Source organism: Muscardinus avellanarius, assembly GCF_963383645.1.
Source record: "Muscardinus avellanarius genome assembly, chromosome: 20".
NCBI lineage: Eukaryota > Metazoa > Chordata > Mammalia > Rodentia > Gliridae > Muscardinus > Muscardinus avellanarius.
In genome coordinates, this window is record NC_137806.1 from 4,480,700 (window position 1) to 4,500,441 (window position 19,742).

General features: G+C 40.9%; 1 protein-coding gene across 3 annotated transcripts in view; it reads left to right on the forward strand.

Moving 5' to 3' along the window:
* Positions 1-19,742, forward strand: part of MLLT10 (MLLT10 histone lysine methyltransferase DOT1L cofactor) — a gene marked incomplete at both ends in the record, with an annotated part of 141,344 nt that overhangs the window by 58,374 nt on the left and 63,228 nt on the right. For 2 of the 3 annotated variants that reach the window (XM_080717092.1, XM_080717093.1), the window contains 4 exons: positions 2,706-2,799; positions 5,602-5,697; positions 12,791-12,886; positions 17,229-17,484. In XM_080717092.1, the coding sequence (XP_080573218.1) occupies positions 2,706-2,799; positions 5,602-5,697; positions 12,791-12,886; positions 17,229-17,484 (542 nt within the window). Of the gene's footprint in view, positions 1-2,705; positions 2,800-5,601; positions 5,698-12,790; positions 12,887-14,842; positions 14,903-17,228; positions 17,485-19,742 lie in introns of those variants that run through there. The other variant, XM_080717094.1, reaches the window with a different exon arrangement.

Consider the following 19,742-nt stretch of genomic DNA (forward strand, 5'->3'; position numbering starts at 1 on the left):
TAAAAAATAGGAACATCAGAGCCAGGTGTGGTGGCGCACACTTGTAATCCCCACGCTTGGGAGGTGGAGACAGGAGGATCGCGCAGGTTTGAAGCCAGCCTTGCTGGCTTAAAAGATCCTGTTTCCAAATTAAAATATAAAAAATAGGTGTCTGGGAGTGTAGCCTGGAGGTAGAAGGGTTTCCAGGAACTCCAGTACACCCCCCCCCCCAATATGAACATCAGAACTGTATTTAACTTCTATTTCTTCAAATGTTTTTACTGAGAAAAAGTTTAGCTTACAATTATCTTGTCTCCTGTGCTATGTCTTTTCCTTTTGGTGATGATAATGGGGATTGATCCCAGGGGCATTCTATTTGCAAGGTATATATCCCTGGCCCTTTTTTATTTTGAAATAGGTTTTCACTAAGTTGCTAAAGCTGGCCTTGAATCTGCGATTCTGCTGTCTCCGCCTCCCAAATTTATGCCTATAATTTATGGAATTACAGGCATAATCTACTATGCCCTGCTTGTTTTATGTCTTCGAAGCATTTACATCTGCAAAAATAGCTGTGCGTCAATGAGGTTTTTCTTTTCTTTCTTTTTTCTTTTTTTTTTTTGGTGACACTGGAACTAAGGGGACTCTACCTCTGGACCATACCTCCAGATCTATTTAATTTTTATTTGGAAACGGGGCTTCACTGCATTGCTGAGAGCCTCACTATATTGCTGAGGCTGGCTTCGAACCTAGGGTCTTCCTATCTCGGGCTCCCAGGTACTGGGATTACAGGCGTTCACCACCAAATGGATTGAGCTTTTCCTTTTAAGAGTATGGAATCTGTACCACTGGAGCAAATTCATCATTTTAGCCCTTTAAAGAGGCATGACCTTTATTTCTACTTGTGACATAGATTGAAAAAGTTAAATTGTTAATTATGAGGGGGGAAAGGCTTTATCTTAAACCTTTTTTTTTTTTTTTTTGGCAGTACTGGGGATAGAATCCAGGGGCATTTTACCTTTGAGCTACACCCCTAGTCCTATTTTCTATTCTTTATTTTGAAACAGGGTCTCGCTGAGTTGCAAAGGGCCTCACCTACCTCCTCCAGAATAGCTCAGACTCCAAACAGACCTATCACTTTCTGTCTCTTAATGAAAGTTCATGTCTGTTTGGTGACATAAAACATGCATACATCTTCTTTTTTTATCCTTTATTTTGAAACAGAATCTCACTGAGTTGCAAAGGGCCTCACTAAGAAGCTGAGGCTGTCTGTGAATTGCAATCCTCCTGTCTCAGCCTCCCAAATGCTGGGATTACAAGTGTGCACCACCATCATGCCAGGCTGCTGCTGCTGCTGCTGCTGCTGCTGCTGCTGCTGCTGCTGCTTCTTCCTCCTCCTCCTCCCCCCCCCATCCTTTTTTTGCATGGTACTGGGGATGGAACCCAGGGGCATTGTACCTCCAAGCTACACCCTCAGCCCTTATTTTTTAGTCTTCTTATTTTTGTTTGTTTTTCCCTTTTTGGTGGTACTGGGGTTCCTGGAAACCCTTCTACCTCCAGGCTATACTCCCAGACACCTACTTTTTATATTTTTATTTGGAAACAGGGTCTCTGAAACCAGAGCAGCTGGCTTTGAACCTGTGCGATCCTCCTGTCTTCACCTCCTTAGCCTCCAGAGTAGTGAAGAGCTTATTGTAAACCATAACTGTAATCTTAAAAAATAATCAAGGCTGGGGATATAGCTGGGTGGTAGAACACTTGCCTAGCATGTGAGGCCCAGGTTCCATCTCCAGTAGCACAAGCATACACACTGTCCCATGTCTCACCTTGCATGCATACCTACACGTCACTTGGAGATGCACATGGCCTAGACCAAAATAAAGCCTTTTTTTTTTTTTTTTTTTTTTTTTTTTTGCACTACTGTGGATTGGGTTCAGGGGCTCTCTACCTCTGAGCTATACCTCCAGCCCTATTTTTATTCTTTACTTTGAAACTTAGTTGAAACTGTCTGAGTTGCGGAGGGCCTAAGGTCTGGCAGAATAAATATTTTTATTTTCCTTTGGACATATATTTTCTTATTTTCTTTCTTTTTTTTAATTTTGTATTAACGATTGAACCCAGAAGCATTCTATCTTCAAGTAACACCCTCAGCCCCATTTCATTTCTTTTTGGAAACATCGTCTTGCTAAGTTGATGAGAGTCTCACTATTTGCTGAGGCTGTCCTCAAACCTGTGATCCTCCTATCTCATCCTCCCAAGTACAGGGCTTATAGGTGAGCACTACCACACCCAGCCCTTTTCTTTTTCCCTCCCTCCCTCCTCCTCTCTCTTTCCTCTTCTTTCTTTCTTTCTTTCTTTCTTTCTTTCTTTCTTTCTTTCTTCTTCCTTCCTTCCTTCCTTCCTTCCTTCCTTCCTTCTTTCTTTCTTTCTTTCTCTCTTTTCTTTCTTTTCTTTCTTTCTTTCGGATTGAACCCAGGAGTGTTTTGCCTCTAAGCTACACTTTAAGCCCTTTTTATTTTGAAACAGGGTCTTGCTAGGTTGTTGAGAGTTTTACTACATTGTTGAGGCCCTCATCCATCCTGTAATCCTCCTGTCTCAGCCTCCCAGGTACTGGGATTACAGAAGGGAGCCACCATTTTTCTTAGAAGCATTTTCATGCTCAGCAGTAAGTTTTTTGTTTCTGTATTGTGGCGTGAGCTTCTTTTGATGCACGTGGCTTTTCTTTTCAGCGCTCAGTTTGCTGGACTACTTTGTGAAGAAGAAGGTAATGGTGCAGATAACGTCCAGTATTGTGGCTACTGTAAATACCATTTTAGTAAGCTGGTAAGAATTAGCTTTGAATTTAATATTAAGATGATAATTAGTTTGATAATAGAGTGATACCAGTATAGGAAAAAGCATATTTTTCTTTAAGATTAAATTTGTTTAGCATGTTCTTTATTGAAAATGAAAAGATTTAGTGATTTTAAAAGATTTTGCTCTGCTTGGGTTCTTTTTTAAAGGTGTGTAGTGTATGATATTCCAGGTTAGAATATATATTAGTATCTATAGCGAATGTTGCTATACATTTAGTAGAAAAGTAATTTGTAATGAACTCTATATTTTAACATTATTTTCAGTTATTTTGATTTTTGGAGTGTGATTGTCATTTTGTGTTTTGTTATTTGCTTTTCTTTTTTCTTTACTATTACCCATTTTATTATCTATTTTCATTTCTGTTAACTAGGAAATAGTAGTATGAATGATTGAGTTAATATTTGATTGTTAAATATTTGTATCCATGTTCCTTTGAATGGTCAATATTCTTTTAATGTCTGAAGTGTCTGTTTCTCTGTGTGCCCCCCCCCCCCCTTTTAGGGTCTGGGGATGGAACCCAGGGGCATTCAACCTCTTGAGCTACACCCCATTCTCTTTTTTTATTCTTTATTTTGAAACCGGGTCTCACTGAGTTGCAGAGGGCCTCACTGAGTAGCTGAGGCTGTCTGTGAACCGTGGTCCTCTGGTCTCAGCCTCCCGAAGGCTGGGATTACAAGTGTGCGCCACCACGCCCGGCTTCTCTGTCCTTTGCACTTATACACTAAGCTTTATGGCTCCTTTTTCTTTCCTTTTTTTTTTAAGTGCTAATTATTACCTTTCCCTCGGGAATAGGGCAGTTTTGCTTTTTTCTCCTTCCTTAAATTCCTTCCAAATATTAATCGGGACCCCCATCTTGTAAAATGAGCAGCTCATACCTCCCATGTGTGGTTCGTACATATGAGAGACCGTCCTGTGCTGCATGATGATGGACTGACTGTACCACGCTGGTCTGACGAGATGACAACGAAGCTGCACAATTCTCCTTTTTTTTTTTTTTTTTTTTTTTGTGGTACTGGGAATGGAACTCAGGAGCATTGCACCTCTGAACTACAGCCCCATCCCTATTTTTTTTAGTCCTTTTATTTTGAAACAGGGTCTCACTCAGTTGCAAAGGGCCTCGCCTAAGTAGCTGAGGCTGTCCCTGAGAACCCTGATCCTCCAGTCTCCGGGGGATTACAAGCGTGCGTCACCATACCCAGCCTTGCAAAATTCTTTTTTTTTTTTGAGGGTCTGTTGATGGAACCCAGGAGCATTTGACCTCCGAGCTACACCCCCTGCCCTATTTCTTTATTCTTTATTTTGAAACAGGATCTCACTAAGTAGCTGTCCGTGAACCGTGATCCTCCGGTCTCTGCCTCCCAAATGCTGGGATTACAAGCATGTGCCACCATGCCCGGCTGCAAAATTCGTAACCTTTTTCTATGTTTAGATATGCTTAAATACAGCTATCTACAATATTCAGGACAATAATATGCTATACAGGTTTGTGCCCTATAAAAAATATTCTTTATCATAGACCCTTGATATGTAGCAGGCTATACCATCAAGGTTTAAGAATACCCTGGTATTTGTACAATGATAAAAGCACCTAAGAGCTCATTTTCTAGAGTGTATCCCGTTAATATGTGACACATGACTGTACTTAGAAGTGTGTATCTTTATGGCTTGATGTTAAACCTTTAGTAATTGGAAAGTACTGCAAAGCTTTAAGAGGAATTTTGCGATTGTCAGGTTGGCGTTGTTTCCTTTTTTGTGTAGAATGCACACTAGACTCTATTTTCTAAACCAGACATGGTGCAGACAAAATATAGAAAGAGTGAAGTAAGCTTTACAGTTCGTACAAATGGAATTTTCTGTTTGCTGACTATTTACATGATGTAGCCCCTTTGGTATTGGGGAGTCTTATCACTTGACATCTCTTACTGTCATTTTTATCTAATTCAAACTAATTAGCTGTGGCACTACCAACTTCCACACATCCCCACAAGCTCCACCTCTACGCTTTCTTATGCCGTGGAGTAAATATTTTGAACAAAATATGTTATGCTTTTAGTAATGCTTTGAAATCTGCATGGGTCTAATACTGACATTTTCTTTAATTGTTTCTTAATAAACTGCAGAGGTAAGTTCTTAGAAGAAGACTGTTCCTTAATACTAAAAGTATGAGATTAAAAGATTCTTTGCTTTACTAGTGGCATAAAGTGACTCTTTAAATGTTTACTTTTCTATTTTTCTAGTCTTTGGCACCTTTCTTTAATGTGGAATTTTCTCTTTTGGTTGAACTTTTTTATTTTTTTGCGGTCCTGGGAATTGAACCCCGGGGCATTCTACCTCTCAGCTACACTCCAGCCCTATATTAGTTATTTTGAAACAGGGTCTCACTAAGTTGTGGAGGGCCTAAGTAGCTGAGGCTGGCCATAACCTGTGATCCTCCTGTCTAAACCTCCCAAGTACTGGGATTACAAGTGTGCGCCACCATATTCGGCTGTTTGAACTATTTTCTAAAAGCAGACATTGAAAGTAGGTACTCTTATCACACATTTTAATAAATACACAAAAATAAGGCATTAATGTTCAATTTAGGGTTAGTGTTTTCTTTATATGCAATGGATATTGTCTAAACTGGATTATATAAATTGAAATAGTGACTTTTTAAAAACTTTGGTAGACATTTCAAAATATTTTACACTTGAATTAGTTTAAGCATAACAAAATATTTAAAATATTTTATATACATATACATATATGTATATATATTTTCTTTTTTAGAAAAAGAGCAAACGGGGATCTAATAGGTCATATGATCAAAGTTTAAGTGATTCTTCCTCTCACTCTCAGGATAAACATCATGAGAAAGAGAAAAAAGTAAGTGGATTTGTTGTTGCTAAATATGTAGCACATCAACTTAATAGAAAACAGCTTTTGCTTTATTAGATAAAATTAAGTTCTGACAGCTAAATGGAGACAGTGCAATACAGAAAAACTTCCATTGACAGAGTATTAAGGAAGAGAAAGGTTTAAAGGCATGCCATATTTGTGAATATGGTTTTACCCATTGCAGCTGAGAATTCACAGTGCAGCTGCATTGAAAGGTGAGCGTGGCGTCTTCCTTTGTCAGCACCTTCAGGTGACTGCAGCAGTAATGGTTACTGTATGTCACTGACTGATGACTTCACAGCAAGTAGTTATCTCCTCAGCCTGTCCTTCCTAGGAGAGAGCTGAAGTTCTGTGTATTCATGGCTGTTCCCCCTTTTCCAATGGTGCTAATGGTTTATCATTTTTCTAATGGCCAAATGTTACACCATTTGTTTGAGAATATTTTGTGTTTTAATAAAACACTAAAATCTTGCCTCAGTACTAATCTGTCTTCTTCTGGCTTATCTGTTTTCTGCTTACATTCTTATTTTAATTAATTTTAATAAACTAAAAATGAATACTATAGAATTATTCATACTTGATTTGTAATCCCTTAAGAACATATTGTCAGTGTAGTAAAAGGACATTAATATTTATTCATTTTTTTTAATGGAAGTTCGGTACAAAGGACATCTTGAATCAAAAGGGAAACAGTATTCTTACTCAGCTGGTACAGACTAGTGTTGAAATGTTTCTGCATATTTTATTTAAAATCAAGATCATTAACACTTTCACATTTGTAAATACTTAGAATTTGGGAAATGGTAATACACAAGTACGTTTTCATTTGTGTTTGTCTTTTTTTCAAGGTGAATATTGACATTTTTTCTTTCTTTCCTTTTTTTTTTTGGTGGTACTGGGGTGGAACCCGGGGTCCTTCTACCTCCAGGCTACACTCCCAGACCTATGTTAGACTTTAGTTGGAAACAGGGTCTCACTAAGTTGCTGAGAGCCTCACTAAGTAGCTGAGGCTGGCTTTGAACCTGTGCGATCCTCCTGTCTCAGCCTCCCAAGCGCTGGGATTACAAGTGTGTGCCATCACACCTGGCTATTTAAAAATTTTAATGAGTCCTAAGATTGTTTCCTATTATGAGTGAAATGATAAGTATAACTTTATTTGTAAGTTCAGGGGGTTGTGTGTTCATACACATTCAGATATGAGGTAGCAAGCATATACCTTTATGAAGTGGCTTTGTGACAAAGTGGCAGTAGTAGGTGTGTGAGTTTCTGATTTGCATTGCTGATGGAAAATGGCAGGGTTGGTTTAATTGGTAGTTTTACTGAGGAGGCACCATCAGATCTTTATTAAGCTTTTAAAACCATGACCTGAGGAATCTTAGGTAAGTCTTATTATGAAGTGTGAAGGGGACATCTCACCATTAGTGGTCTCACACCATTCATCAACATTGCTTTGTTTCAAAAGTGTTCGTGGTATGGCCGGCTGGCCAGCTGGCCCGCCCACCTTCCCTTCCCCCCCTCCCTCCCTCCCTCCCTCCCTCCCTCCCTCCCTCCTTCCTTCCTTCCTTCCTTCCTTCCTTCCTTCCTTCCTGTTCTGGGGATGTAACCCAGGGGCATTCTACCTCCAAGCTATACCCCCCCCCAGCCCTATTTTTTATTCTTTTTTTTTTTTTTTTTTTTTGGTGGTACCCGTGATGGAACTCAGGGGCCTACTGCCTCCGGATTACATTCCCAGATCATTTTATATTTTATTTGGGAAAGGGGTCTCGCTAAGTTGCTGAGAGCCTCACATAGTAGCTGAGGCTGGCTTTGATCCTGCGCTATCCTCCTATCTCAGCCTCCCAAGCACAAGGATTAAAAGCGTGCGCCACCCGTCCGGCTTGATTCTTTATTTTGAAACAGGATCTGCAAAACAGAGTTGCAAAGGGCCTCACTAAGCAGTTGAGGCTGTCCAAGAACCAAAATCCTTCTGTCTCAGCCTCCCAGATGCTGGGATTACAAGTGTGTGCCACCAAGCCTGGCTCACCACTCTTTTTACACTTTTTTTTTTTTGTGTGTGTGTGTGTGGTACTGGGGGCTGTGGCTGAAATGTCAAGTTCTAGAGTGAATAGGAGTGGCCTTATTCCACATGATTTTGGAGCAAATTCTTCCTGGTTTGTGTTGGGCTTTTATGTTGTTTGGCTTTTAAGATGTGTTGGTTTTATGATATTGAGATAAATTCCTTCTATTTCTAGTTCCTTCAGTGTTTAAATCATGTCTGGGTGCCTGACATTTGTTAAAAGGCTTTTCTGCATCTGTAGAAATGATTGTGATTTTTGTCCTTGATTCTATTTATGTGGTGAATTATGTTGCTTTGTGTTTTTTTTTGTTTGTTTGTTTTTGTTTTTCTTGGTGCCATGCTGGGGATCAAACTCTGGGCCTTGCAGGTGCTCTACCACTGAGTTACTTCCCTACTTTCTCTTTTTTTTTTTTTTTTTTTTTTTTTGTGATACTGGGAATGGAACCCAGGAGCATTTTACCTCTGAGATATGCTCCCAGCCACATTTTTTTTTAGTCTTTATTTTATTTTATTTTATTTTTGGGTGATACTGGGGGTAGAACCCAGGGGCTTTCTACCTTTGGGCTATGCTAAGTTGCTGAGAGCCTCATTAAGTAGCTGAGGCTGGCTTCGAACCTGTGGGATCCTCCTGTCTCAGCCTCCCAAGCGCGGGGATTACAAGTGTGCGCCACCACGCCTGGCTTGAGTTGTGTATTTTAACCATCTTTGTATCCCTGGAATGAAACCAACATGATCATGATGTATAATTTTTTAATGAGTTTTGAAGCATTTTGCTAATATTTTATTAAGGTTTTTTACATTTCTATTCTTGAGGGGTATGGTCAGTAGATTTCATTCCTTGATGTTTCCTTATCTGATTTAGTTATTAGGGTGATACTGTCTTCATCGAATGAATTTGGAAGTGTTCCATTTCTTTTTATTTCATGGACTAATTTGAGGCACATCAAGGTTATTAGTATAGGTAATACTTTGAAAAATCGAGGTGCCGTCATTCAGAGCAAAGGGTAGATTTGCTTACAGACTGGAAAGATGTAGAGATAATACTCCTTTTTTGGAATAATTGACAGGCACTCTTTCTTCTTTGCAGAATTGAGTTTCCCAAGTTGGAGACCTCTTCTATAATGCAGCGCGCGTGCGCGTGTGTGTGTGTGTGTGTGTGTGTGTGTGTGTGTGTGTGTGTGTGTGTGTGTGTGGTCTTCCTTGTCTTTTCCGATCACTGTCACAATTGGGGCTTGGGCCACTGATGCAAATGCAGTCTGGCGACTCCTTACTCTTGTGGTGATAAAATCCTTTCTGTCCAAGTGGGAGTTTTGTGTCATTTGCGTTCCTGAAGCTGCAGCGGGCCCAGTAGTGCAGAGCTCTTGGTTTCTTCTATTGGTCCTCAGCTCTTTCTTTGGCTCTGGGCTGCTGGCCTCTGGCCTGTTACTTCCTTCTCCCCTCACAGCGGCCATCCCTGTGCAGCTCGTGTACTTCATTTCTCTTCACCTGCTTGTATCTTGGGGTTCATGGCAATACTTGCTTTATTTACTTATTATTTTTGTCTTTGTGGTACTAGGAATTGAAGCCAGGGGCATTCTACTTCTTAGCTATAACCCCATCCCTTTTCATTTTTTATTTTGAAACGATCTCACTAGGTTTTTGAGAGTCTTACTGTGTTTCTGAGGCTTCTTCTAACCTGCAATCCTCCTGTCTCAGCCTCCCAAGTACTAAGATTATAGGCATGTCTAACCATACCTGGCTTTGGTAATATTTGACACTTGGTTTGTTGTGTTATTACCTGGTTTTGGTTTTGCTATTAATTTATCCACTTGCTTTGTCTATTTTTATGTGAGGAGAGAGAGTACTGCCATCATCTTTTTGTGTGTGTGTGTGGTACTGAATCCAGGGGCATTCTACATCTGAGCTACACTCCCAGACCTATTTTTATTTCTTACTTTGAAACACAGTCTCACTGAGTTGCAAGGGACCTCACTAAGTAGCTGAGGCTGGCCCCGAACTGCAATCCTCCTGTCTCAGCCTCCTGAATGCTGGGATTACAAGTGTGTGCCACCACGCCTGGCTATTCTTGCTACTTTAAATGGGGTTTGAAATGATTTCTTTTTTCTTTTTTGTTGTGCTGGCATTGACCACAGGGACATTCTACCTCTGAGCTACACCTCCAGCCCCACTTTTTATTCTTTAAACAGTCTCACTAAGTTGCAGAGAACCTCACTAAGTAGCTAACACTGGCCACGAACCCTAATCCTCCCATTTCAGCCTCCTAACTACTGGGATTACAAGTGTGCACCACCACACCCAGATTTTTTACACTTTATTTTGAAAAAAGGGCTCACTAAGTTGCAGAAGGCCTGATTGAGTAGCTGAGGCTGTCCTCGAACCATGATCCTCTTGTCCCAGCCTCCCTTTTTATTTGGAAGTAACATCGCACTGAGTTGTGGAGAGCAACTTTGTTTAGTTTCCATCTCTCAGTTGTGTCTTCTGTTCTTGGTTCAGTTACCTGCTGCTGTTCGGTAAATCATCCTACAACTTGTTGAGGCTTATAACAGGCAGGGCTCCGCAGTTCTTTCTTCCAGGTGGTGTAGGTGGTGGTTATTCACGAGGCCCTGTTATTTGTTGGTTTTATTCAGCCGCTGGCTCGTGTACCTTATTTCTTCAATACATGCTCCCTCATTCTCGGCTTGGCCTATCTCTCAGGAGAGAGTGAAATGATTCTTTACATGATGGCCGAGAACCAAGACGGCAAAGGGGAAACCTTGGGAGACTTCTTAAAACTTTGTTTTCCTAAGCTAGTAAACTACATCCTGTTGGTCAAAGCAAGTCGCTGGGCCAACTCAGATTCAAGGGAGTAGCGAAGAGGACACTTTGTGGGGAGTCACCTGCCACAGTCAGAATAACGAGGATAAAAAAATTTTCTAGAGTTTGAGTAAAAAGTATTATTATGTTAGTTTATGTTTCCTGTTGCAGCAGTATTAACATTACAGCTAAGTATTTTATAGAGCCAGGCGTGGTGCACTCGTTGTAATCCCAGCATTTGGGAGGCTGAGACTGGAGTTCGCGGACAGCCTCAGCTACTTAGTGAGGCCCTTCTTAACTTAGTAAGACCCTGTTTCACGATAAAGAATAAAAAATAGGGCAGGGGGTGTAGCTCGGATGTTGAATGCCCCTGGGTTCTATTCCCAGACCTGCAAAAAATCAAAAAATTTAAAAAGTATTTTGTATTACTTAGGAATTAAAGGCAAAAAGGGAAGTATTAGGGGAATTACAGTAAAACATGTGCCCTTAACTTACATGTATTTTGTTGCTATGATATCATGACTTAGGACAGGGGCAGAAACATTAATATTTCATGCCTTGAACAAATTAAATGTTCTGAATAAGTTTTATTTAAACACTCAGAAATAAATTAATTCAGCTAACTCTATAAATAGTAGCAACTGTCACATTCATTAATTAGTGGCTTTTAAGAGCCGGGCATGGTGACACACGCTTATAATCCCAGCTTCGGGAGGATCATGGTTCGCAGACAGCCTCAGCTACTCAGTGAGGCCCTCTGCAACTCAGTGAGACCCGGTTTCAAAATAAAGAATAAAAAAATAGGGCAGGGGGTGTAAGTTGAATGCCTCTGGGTTCCATCCCCAGACCCGCTCCCCCCCCTAAAAAAAGTCTTTTAAACTATCTGATTTAAACATTTGAGAACATTCTAGTTAGAACACCTAGTTTCAACTGGGCGTGGTGATGCACACTTGTAATCCCCGCGCTTGGGAGGCTGAGACAGGAGGATCGCACGGGTTCGAAGCCAGCCTCAGCTACTTAGTGAGGCTCTCAGCAACTTAGGGAGACCCTGTTTCCAAATAAAATATAAAATGGGTCTGGGACTGTAGCCCGGAGGTAGAAAGCCTTTGGATTCCACCTCCAGTACCACCAAAAAAAAAAAAAAGAGGAGCACCTAGTTTCTGGGCTATGCAATTGAATGTGTGTGGTGGAAAATCTAGTAGTTTTTGTTGTGATAAAACGTGAAGTGATATGTAAACTGAACAGTGCTGTTTATAATAAAGTATTTGGTGCTTTTAACAAGAAAAACTATTTTGCCAAATATAAGTTTAGCAAGTAATTATAGGCTTTATTTGTTTATTGACACTATTTTTTATTGATCAAGCATAAGAGAGAATAAATCATTTATTAATTTATTTTTTGGTGACTCTAAGGATTAAACCCAGGGGTATGCTTTTTTTTTAAAAGAAATATTTACTTATTTTGTGGTGCAGGAGGGTAGAGCCCAGGGACTTTCTACCTCTGGGCTATACCCCCAGCCTTTTTTTTAAAATAATTTATTTGGAAACAGGGTCTCACTAAGTTGTTGAGAGCCTCACTTTAAGTACCTGAGGCTGGCTTCAAACCTCTGCGATCCTCCTTGATTGTTGCGATCCTCCTGTCTCAGCCTCCCAAGCACTGAGATTACAAGCGTGGCCACCACGCCTGGCTGAACCCAGCGGCATTCTACCTCTGAGCTATGCCTCAGACCAATTTTATTTCTAATTTGGAAATGGTCTCACTAAGTTGTGGGCGGCCTTGCTATGTTGCCAAGGATGGCTTCAAAGCTGTGGCCTCGTTTCTCAGTCTCCTAGGTACAAGTGTGTGTCACTCGAGGCTAGGATGTCATTTTGAAATAATTTAAGCTGGGTGTGGTGGCACAAGCCTGTCAATTACAGTACTTGGGGACTGAAACAGGAGGGTCACAGGTTCACTACCAGCCTCAGTAACATAGTGAGGCCCTTATCAACTTAGTGATACCCTGTTTCAAAATTAAAATAAGGCTGGGGGAGATTGGGTTCAATCTCCAGTGCCACAAAGTAAATTAATTTAGACTAGTTTTACTTTACATATAAAATAATACTGATAGGGAGTAAAGTTTTTAAAGCTACTTTTGACAGAAGCTATATTTTTAGTTACTAGTTATTAAAGAATCTCTTACTGCTTTTCTGTGGATATGATTTAAATGTCAAATCTGCTTCTGTTCATTTCTAGAAATATAAAGAGAAAGAGAAACACAAACAGAAACACAAGAAGCAGCCAGAGCCGTCGCCTGCGCTTGTCCCGTCCTTAACTGTTACTACAGAGAAGGTGGGTCCCCATGTGCCCGTGCCCTGTCCTCCCCCGCGATGTGCAGGTTTGGCTCTGAAGACGCATTTCTACTTCTTGCAGCCTGATTTTCTTTAGTTTTTCCCATCCCTCCAGCCGTGCACCAGAAACTTGGATCCCTACTTTCTCATTCTTTGTTCTGTCCTCTGTGTATTCTATACTTGTCTTTAAATACTAAGAAAGGGTAACAATTGTGAGGCACCACTGAGATTAAGAATTTGGGCTGTGGTTTTAAACTTGATCCACCTGTATTTTTTTTTCTTATTTTTAGTAGTAGGGATTGAACCCAGGGGTATTCTACCTCCGAATTACACCCCAGGTCTGGTTTTTATTCTTTATTTTGAAAAAGGGTCTTGCTAGGTTGATAGAATCTCACTATTTGCTGAGCTTGTCTTCAAACTTGAGATGCTTCTGTCTCAGCCTCCCAAGTACTAGGGTTATAAGCATGTGCAACCACACCTGGCCCATCTGTGAATTTTTTTTTTTTTTTTTTTTTTGGTGGTACTGGGGTTCCTAGAAACCCTTCTACCTCCGGGCTACACTCCCAGACCCATTTTTATATTTTTATTTGGAAACAGGGTCTCTTAAGCGCTGGCTTCGAACCTGCGTGATCCTCCTGTCTCCGCCTCCCAAGCACAGGGATTACAAGCGTGCGCCACTATGCCCGGCGGCCCATCTGTGATTTTTTAAGTCTGCTTTTATTACTTATTGGTGGAACTCTTAGGTTAATTTACCTCTATATAACTCAGCTTAAATTATCTGTAAATAGTGGAAATACTCAGTGAATTGGAATGAGATAGTGCAATCAAAGTAATTAGCATGGTATCTGATTCATAGCAAGTATTAGATGTTAAGTATACTAGGATAATATGTGGTTAATATGAAAGTGAATGGAGATAGGGCAGGTGGTGGGACAGCTTAAGCCGCTGAGGAAGTGCATCTGGAAATGGGGACAGGTTGTGGACCTGAGCTGGATGGGGTGTATGAACTAGTGTCATTTTTAGTCTGAGTAAAAGTGTGAGCTACTGGAAAGTTGTGACCTGAGATGCCGCATGTCTGGCTTGAGGGTAGATAGGACCTCAGGCTGTTGTGCTGTGAATGGAGAGTCGTCATAGCATCAGGGAGGCCGTCAGGAGGTTGCCACACCAGTTTCTTGGGGATGGTGGTAACAGTATTGGGGTACTGGGAGGCAAGCAGATTCTGAATACGCCATAAGGTACTGCTCGTCTAACATTTTTGTAGATGAGTTTGAGGTGTAAGAGACAGGATCTGTTCTTGATTGCAAAGGTTTTGGCTCAGCTAAATTAAAGGAATGGTGTTATAACAAAGATAGGAAAGACTATGTAATCGTTTTGGGGAAGGTGATGAATTCAGTTTTGGGGTATGTGCTAGTTTCCTATTTCTGACAGGACATATTAGCACAAATTTAGCAGTTTAACAACTTATGTCACTGTTCTGTAAACCAGAAAGTCTTGGTGGACCCAGCTGGTTCATTTACTTCTCTTAAAGGCTAAATCAAGGTATTGGGTGGCCTGGGTTCTTTTCTGAAAGAGTCTGTTTCTGAATTTATTCAGGTTATTAAAAGGTTTGGTTCCCTGTGGTTTTAGGATTGTGGTGCCCATTACCAAGTCTGCAGTCAGCTGGGGGCCTCCCTGTAGCTCCTGGGGCTCTGCTCAGGTTCATGCATACTCTCCTACACCATCCCCCAGCTTGCCTCCATCTCAGAGCCAGCAAGGACATGTTGAACCTTTGTTTGTTTGTTTGTTTGTTTTGCAGTATTAGGGGTGGAACCCAGGGGCATTCTACCTCTGAGCTACACCTCCAGCCCTCTTTTTTTTTTTTGGTGGTACTGGGTTTCCTGGAAGCCCTTCTACCTTCAGACTATACTCCCAGATCTCAGGATCAACTCAAATAATGGGAAAAAAAAATATTTGAAAAATGAGGTGGGGTAGTTTCCAAATTGACCTGCCAAGAATGGGAAAGGTTCATGTTTCTAAAGTAAGCCATGAAGTTTCATCAGCTAAATGTGATTAGTTTCTGCTAAACTTACTTTTAATCCTGTTTTGTTTGTGGATTATAGAATAGTGAATTTTTTTTTCCAGGTAATGTTTTTTGTATTTATTTATTTATTTATTTTTGTGGTACTGAGGTGGAACCCAGGGGCTTCCTACCTCCAGGCTATACTCCCAGACCTATTTTATACTTTGTTTGGAAACAGGGTCTCACTAAGTTGCTGAGAGCCTCACTAAGTAGCTGAGGCTGGCTTCAAACCTGTGCGATCCTCCTGTCTCAACCTCCCAAGCATACCCACCATACCTGGCTATGTTTTTTGTATTCGATGAAGAGAATCTGTTATTCACGGAGAGATGACAGGATCGAGGGTGGCAGCACTGGGGCAAGGAGCAGAAAATTAGCCATGAAGATTTGGTTTCAGGACGTTTGATAACGTCTCTTCTCCTCCGGAACCTCAGTAATGCTAAAAATGCCTACCACTTTCAAACTTGATTTTGAAAGTTTCTTGATTGTTTGTATTGATTAATGGCTATATGTAGGAAATTGACATTTGTGTAAATTTTCAGATATTTACATCAGATTAAAATGAAAAAATTTATTCAACAAAAACTTAGTACCAGCATGTCCAAGGTGCTCAGTGAACTTCAATGCACTAGATACCTCAAATATTTCAGTGAATTTAGCCAGGACATAAAAAATTTTTTCCTTTGTGGAACATTCTTTTGGTACTGGGGGTTGAACCCGGGGGCATTCAGCCTCCAAGCTATAACCCCAGCCCTATTTTTTATTCTTTATTTTGAAACAAGGTCTCACTAAGTTGTGGAGGGCCTCCCTCACTAAGAAGCTGAGGCTGGCCAGGAACCTGCCATCTCTTGTCTCAGCCTCCCAAGTATTGGGATTATAAGCACGTGCTACCACACCCAGCCTGTGATACTTTGAAACCCTTTCAAGCGTGTTGATTGATGAGCTGGTAATAATACTCCTTCAGTCAGTTGATTTGCCATTATTTGTAAATTTGGGGGAGTCCTGGGGATTGAATACTCAGAGGCATTCTACCTCTGAGCTACACCCCAGACCTATTTTTAAAGTTTTATCTTAAAATAGTTTCACTACTTGGCTGAAGCTGTCCTCGAACCTACGATTCTCCTGTCTCAGCCCCCTAAGTACTAGTATTACAAAGCACCACCATACCTGGCTTGTTTCTAGTTTTTGCATCTTTTTTGTGTGTGTGTGATTTAAGGGCATTCTACTTCTGAACTATACCCCCATACCCCCAGCTCTGTTTTATTTTTCACTTTAAAACAGGGTTTCACTAAGTCGCAGAGGGCCTCACAAACTTGCTTATGCTGGCTGTGAACCTGCAAGTTCTCCTGTCTCAGCGTCCCCAGTACTCCGATTATAAGTGTGTACTTGCTGTGCCTGGCTTGCCTTCCTGGTTGGTTGTTTTTTTTTTTTTTTTTTTTTTTTGTGATTCAAGCACAATCTACTTCTGAACTATACCCCCAGCTCTGTTTTATTTTTCATTTTAAAGAAGGGTTTCACTAAGTTGCAGAGGGCCACACAAACTTGCTTATGATGGCCGTGAACCTGCAAATTCTCCTGTCTCTGCCTCCCCTGGCTTGCCTTCCTGTTTTTTTTTTTTTTTTTTCCCCAGTACTGGGGATTGAACCCAGGCACATCCTACCTCTGAGCTACACCCCTAGTCCTATTTGTTTTGAAACAGGGTCTCACTGAGTTGCGGAGGGCCTCACTAAGTAGCTGAGGCTGGCTGCGAGCCTGTGGTCCTGCTGTCTCAGCCTCCCAAGTCCTGGGGTGAGAAGTGTGCGCCACCACACCCAGCTTGCCTTCCTGTTTTGGAAACTAAACAATGTGGTTTTGTGTCTAGAAAGTAGTATGTTCTTAGTGAAAACGATTTGGCTTGTTACCTTCAGTGTTGATGTGTCACCTAATAACTATGACTAATGCTGCTTTTAGTAATTTCTGTAATCTTTCAAATAGCCATACTATATTATATAATCTATACTTTCTTAACAAAACTAGTAGGTTTGGGGATGTAGCTCATTGCTTGTTTAGCATGTGTTAGTTTCTGGGTTTGAGCCCCAGTACCATTCCCTAAAAGAAAGAAAATATCATATTTATAATAATAGACTTTGTTTTTTATCCTGGATTTCTTTAGTAGGAAAACCTATTGATATTACTAAAATTTTCATGTTTGTCTTAGAAGTCAGTAATTATTAAAATATCATCTGTTTTCTGCAGCCAAATATAATCAGCACTCTTTTTTATTTATTTTTTTTAATAAAAATGTTAGACTTATACAAGCACTAGCAACAACTCTATGTCTGGATCATTAAAGCGCTTGGAAGATACTACTGCACGATTTACGAATGCCAATTTCCAGGAAGTCCCTGCACACACCTCTAGTGGGAAAGATGCTTCCGAGGCTAGAAGTTCTGAAGGCAAAGGGAAGAAGTCTTCAGCCCACAGCTCAGGTCAAAGGGGAAGGAAGCCTGGTGGTGGGCGAAATCCCGGGGCCACTGTGTCAGCAGCCAGCCCCTTCCCACAAGGTACGGATGAGGTGGTTTCAGTTAAAATACTTGTTATGGTAATCATCCATCGCAGTTTTATTTTGTAAAATAAGATTTTTTCACTAATAACTAATCAATCATTCTAGAATATTATGTAATAACTGATGTAGTAAGATTACTTTACGACTTGTATATTATTTCTGGATCTTTTGCCTTTTTTTTCTCCCCTTAGTAGTACAGAGGATTATACCCGTGGGCATTCTACCTCTGAGCCACACCCCCATCACATCCTTTTTAATCTTTATTTTGAAACAGGGTCTCACTGAGTTGCAAAGGACCTCACTAAGTAGCTGAGGCTGTCCTCGAACCGTGATCCTCCTGTCTCAGCCTCCCAAATGCTGGGATTACAAGCATGTGTTACCACGCCCAGCTAGGAAACACTTTTCTATAAATTACTTTTATTTGTCTTTCTTAATTAGACATTAAAACACTTAAAAGTTTATATCTTTAGGAGATAAGCAAATATTGAGCAATTTTTAGAGGATCTAAGTAGTTGTTAAGAGCTGGGCATGATGGTGCACACTTGTCATCCCGGCTTTGGGAGGCTGAGACAGGAGGATCGCAGTGTACAGCCAGCCTCAGCTACTTAGTGAGGCCCTCCACAACTTAGTGAGACCCTGTTTCAAAATAAAGAATTAAAAAGCTGGGCGTGGTGGCGCACGCTTGTAATCCCAGCATTCTGGAGGCTGAGACAGGAGGATCTCGGTTCACGGAGAGACTCAGCTACTACTCAGTGAGGCCCCCTCCGCAACTTAGTGAGACCCTGTTTCAAAATAAAGAATAAAAAATAGGGCAGGGGGTATTTTACTTTGGGTGGCATTAGGGATTGAATTCTACCTCTGTGTTCACTCCCATTTCTATTTTATTCTTTTTTTGGAAACAGGATCTTGTTAGGTTGCTGAGAGTCTTATACATAGTTGCTGAAGCTCTCTTCAAATCTGGGACCCTCCTCTCTCAGCCTTCCAAGTAGTGGTATTTCAGGTTTGCTTCACCACAATCTTTAAAGTTTTTTTTGTGGGGGGGATGGATTCTTTTTCCACCTTGTTGAAGTTTAAGCTAGGTTTTCAAACTCATATAGAAAATCTAGCTGGACATTATTTAAATATGTAGATTTCTTAGCCTGCTGACCTCCTTTTTTTTGGTTGTTTTGTTTTTGTTTATTTGAGGGTCTGGAGATGGAACGCAGAGGCATTTGACCTCTACCTGCCCAATATTTTTCTTTATTTTGAAATAGGGTCTTGCTAAGTTGCAGGGGGCCTCACTAAGTAGCTGAGGCTGTCTGCGAACCGCGATCCTCTTATCTCAGCCTCCCAAGTGCTGGGATTACAAGCATGCACCACCATGCCTGGCTCTGACTTCCATTTTAAAAAGTATATTCATATATTTTATACAATTATTAAGTTTGGACTTATAGATTTTAAAAGTCTCAGATTTGGGCATGTGTGCACCCCTGATATATAAAAGATTAAACAAGTACAAAAGAACAAAATTTCAAATTTACTGTTTTAGTGAAATTTCCTTTTGTGTGTGTGTGTGGGGGGGCGGGTACTGGGGTTCCTGGAAACCCTTCTACCTCCGGGCTACACTCCCAGACCTATTTTATATATTTTTTTATTTGGAAACAGGGTCTCTTAAGCCAGCGAGGCTGGCTTCGAACCTGCGCGATCCTCCTGTCTCCACCTCCCAAGCACGGGGATTGATTACAAGCTTGCTTCACCCTGTCTGGCTGAAATTTACTTTTCTTTGTGGTACTAGGGATGGAACCCAGGGACTTCTGTGTCTGAGCTTACACTCTCGGCCCTTTTTTTATTCTTTATTTTCAAACAGTGTCTCACTGAGTTGCAGAGAGCTTCACTAAGGAGTAGCTGAGGCAGTCCACAAACTGAACCGTGATCCTCCTGTCTTAGCCTCCCAAGTGATGGGATTACAAGTGTGAGCCACCAAGCTCAGCTTACTTTTGTTATTTTATACCACTTTCAAAAATAGTGGCCTGGATGTGGTGGTGCACGCTTGTAATCCCCGTGCTTGGGAGATAGGGGTTTGAAGGCAGGTTTGAAGCCAGCCTTGCTGGCTTAAGAGACCCTGTTCCAAATTTAAAAAATATCTGGGAGTGTAGCCCGGAGGTAGAAGGGCTTCCAGGAACCCCAGTAACACCAAAAAAAAAAAAAAAAAAAAAGGTGAGACAATTAATCTTAATGTCACGTGCATTTTGCAGGTGATACTAGCATTGAATTCAG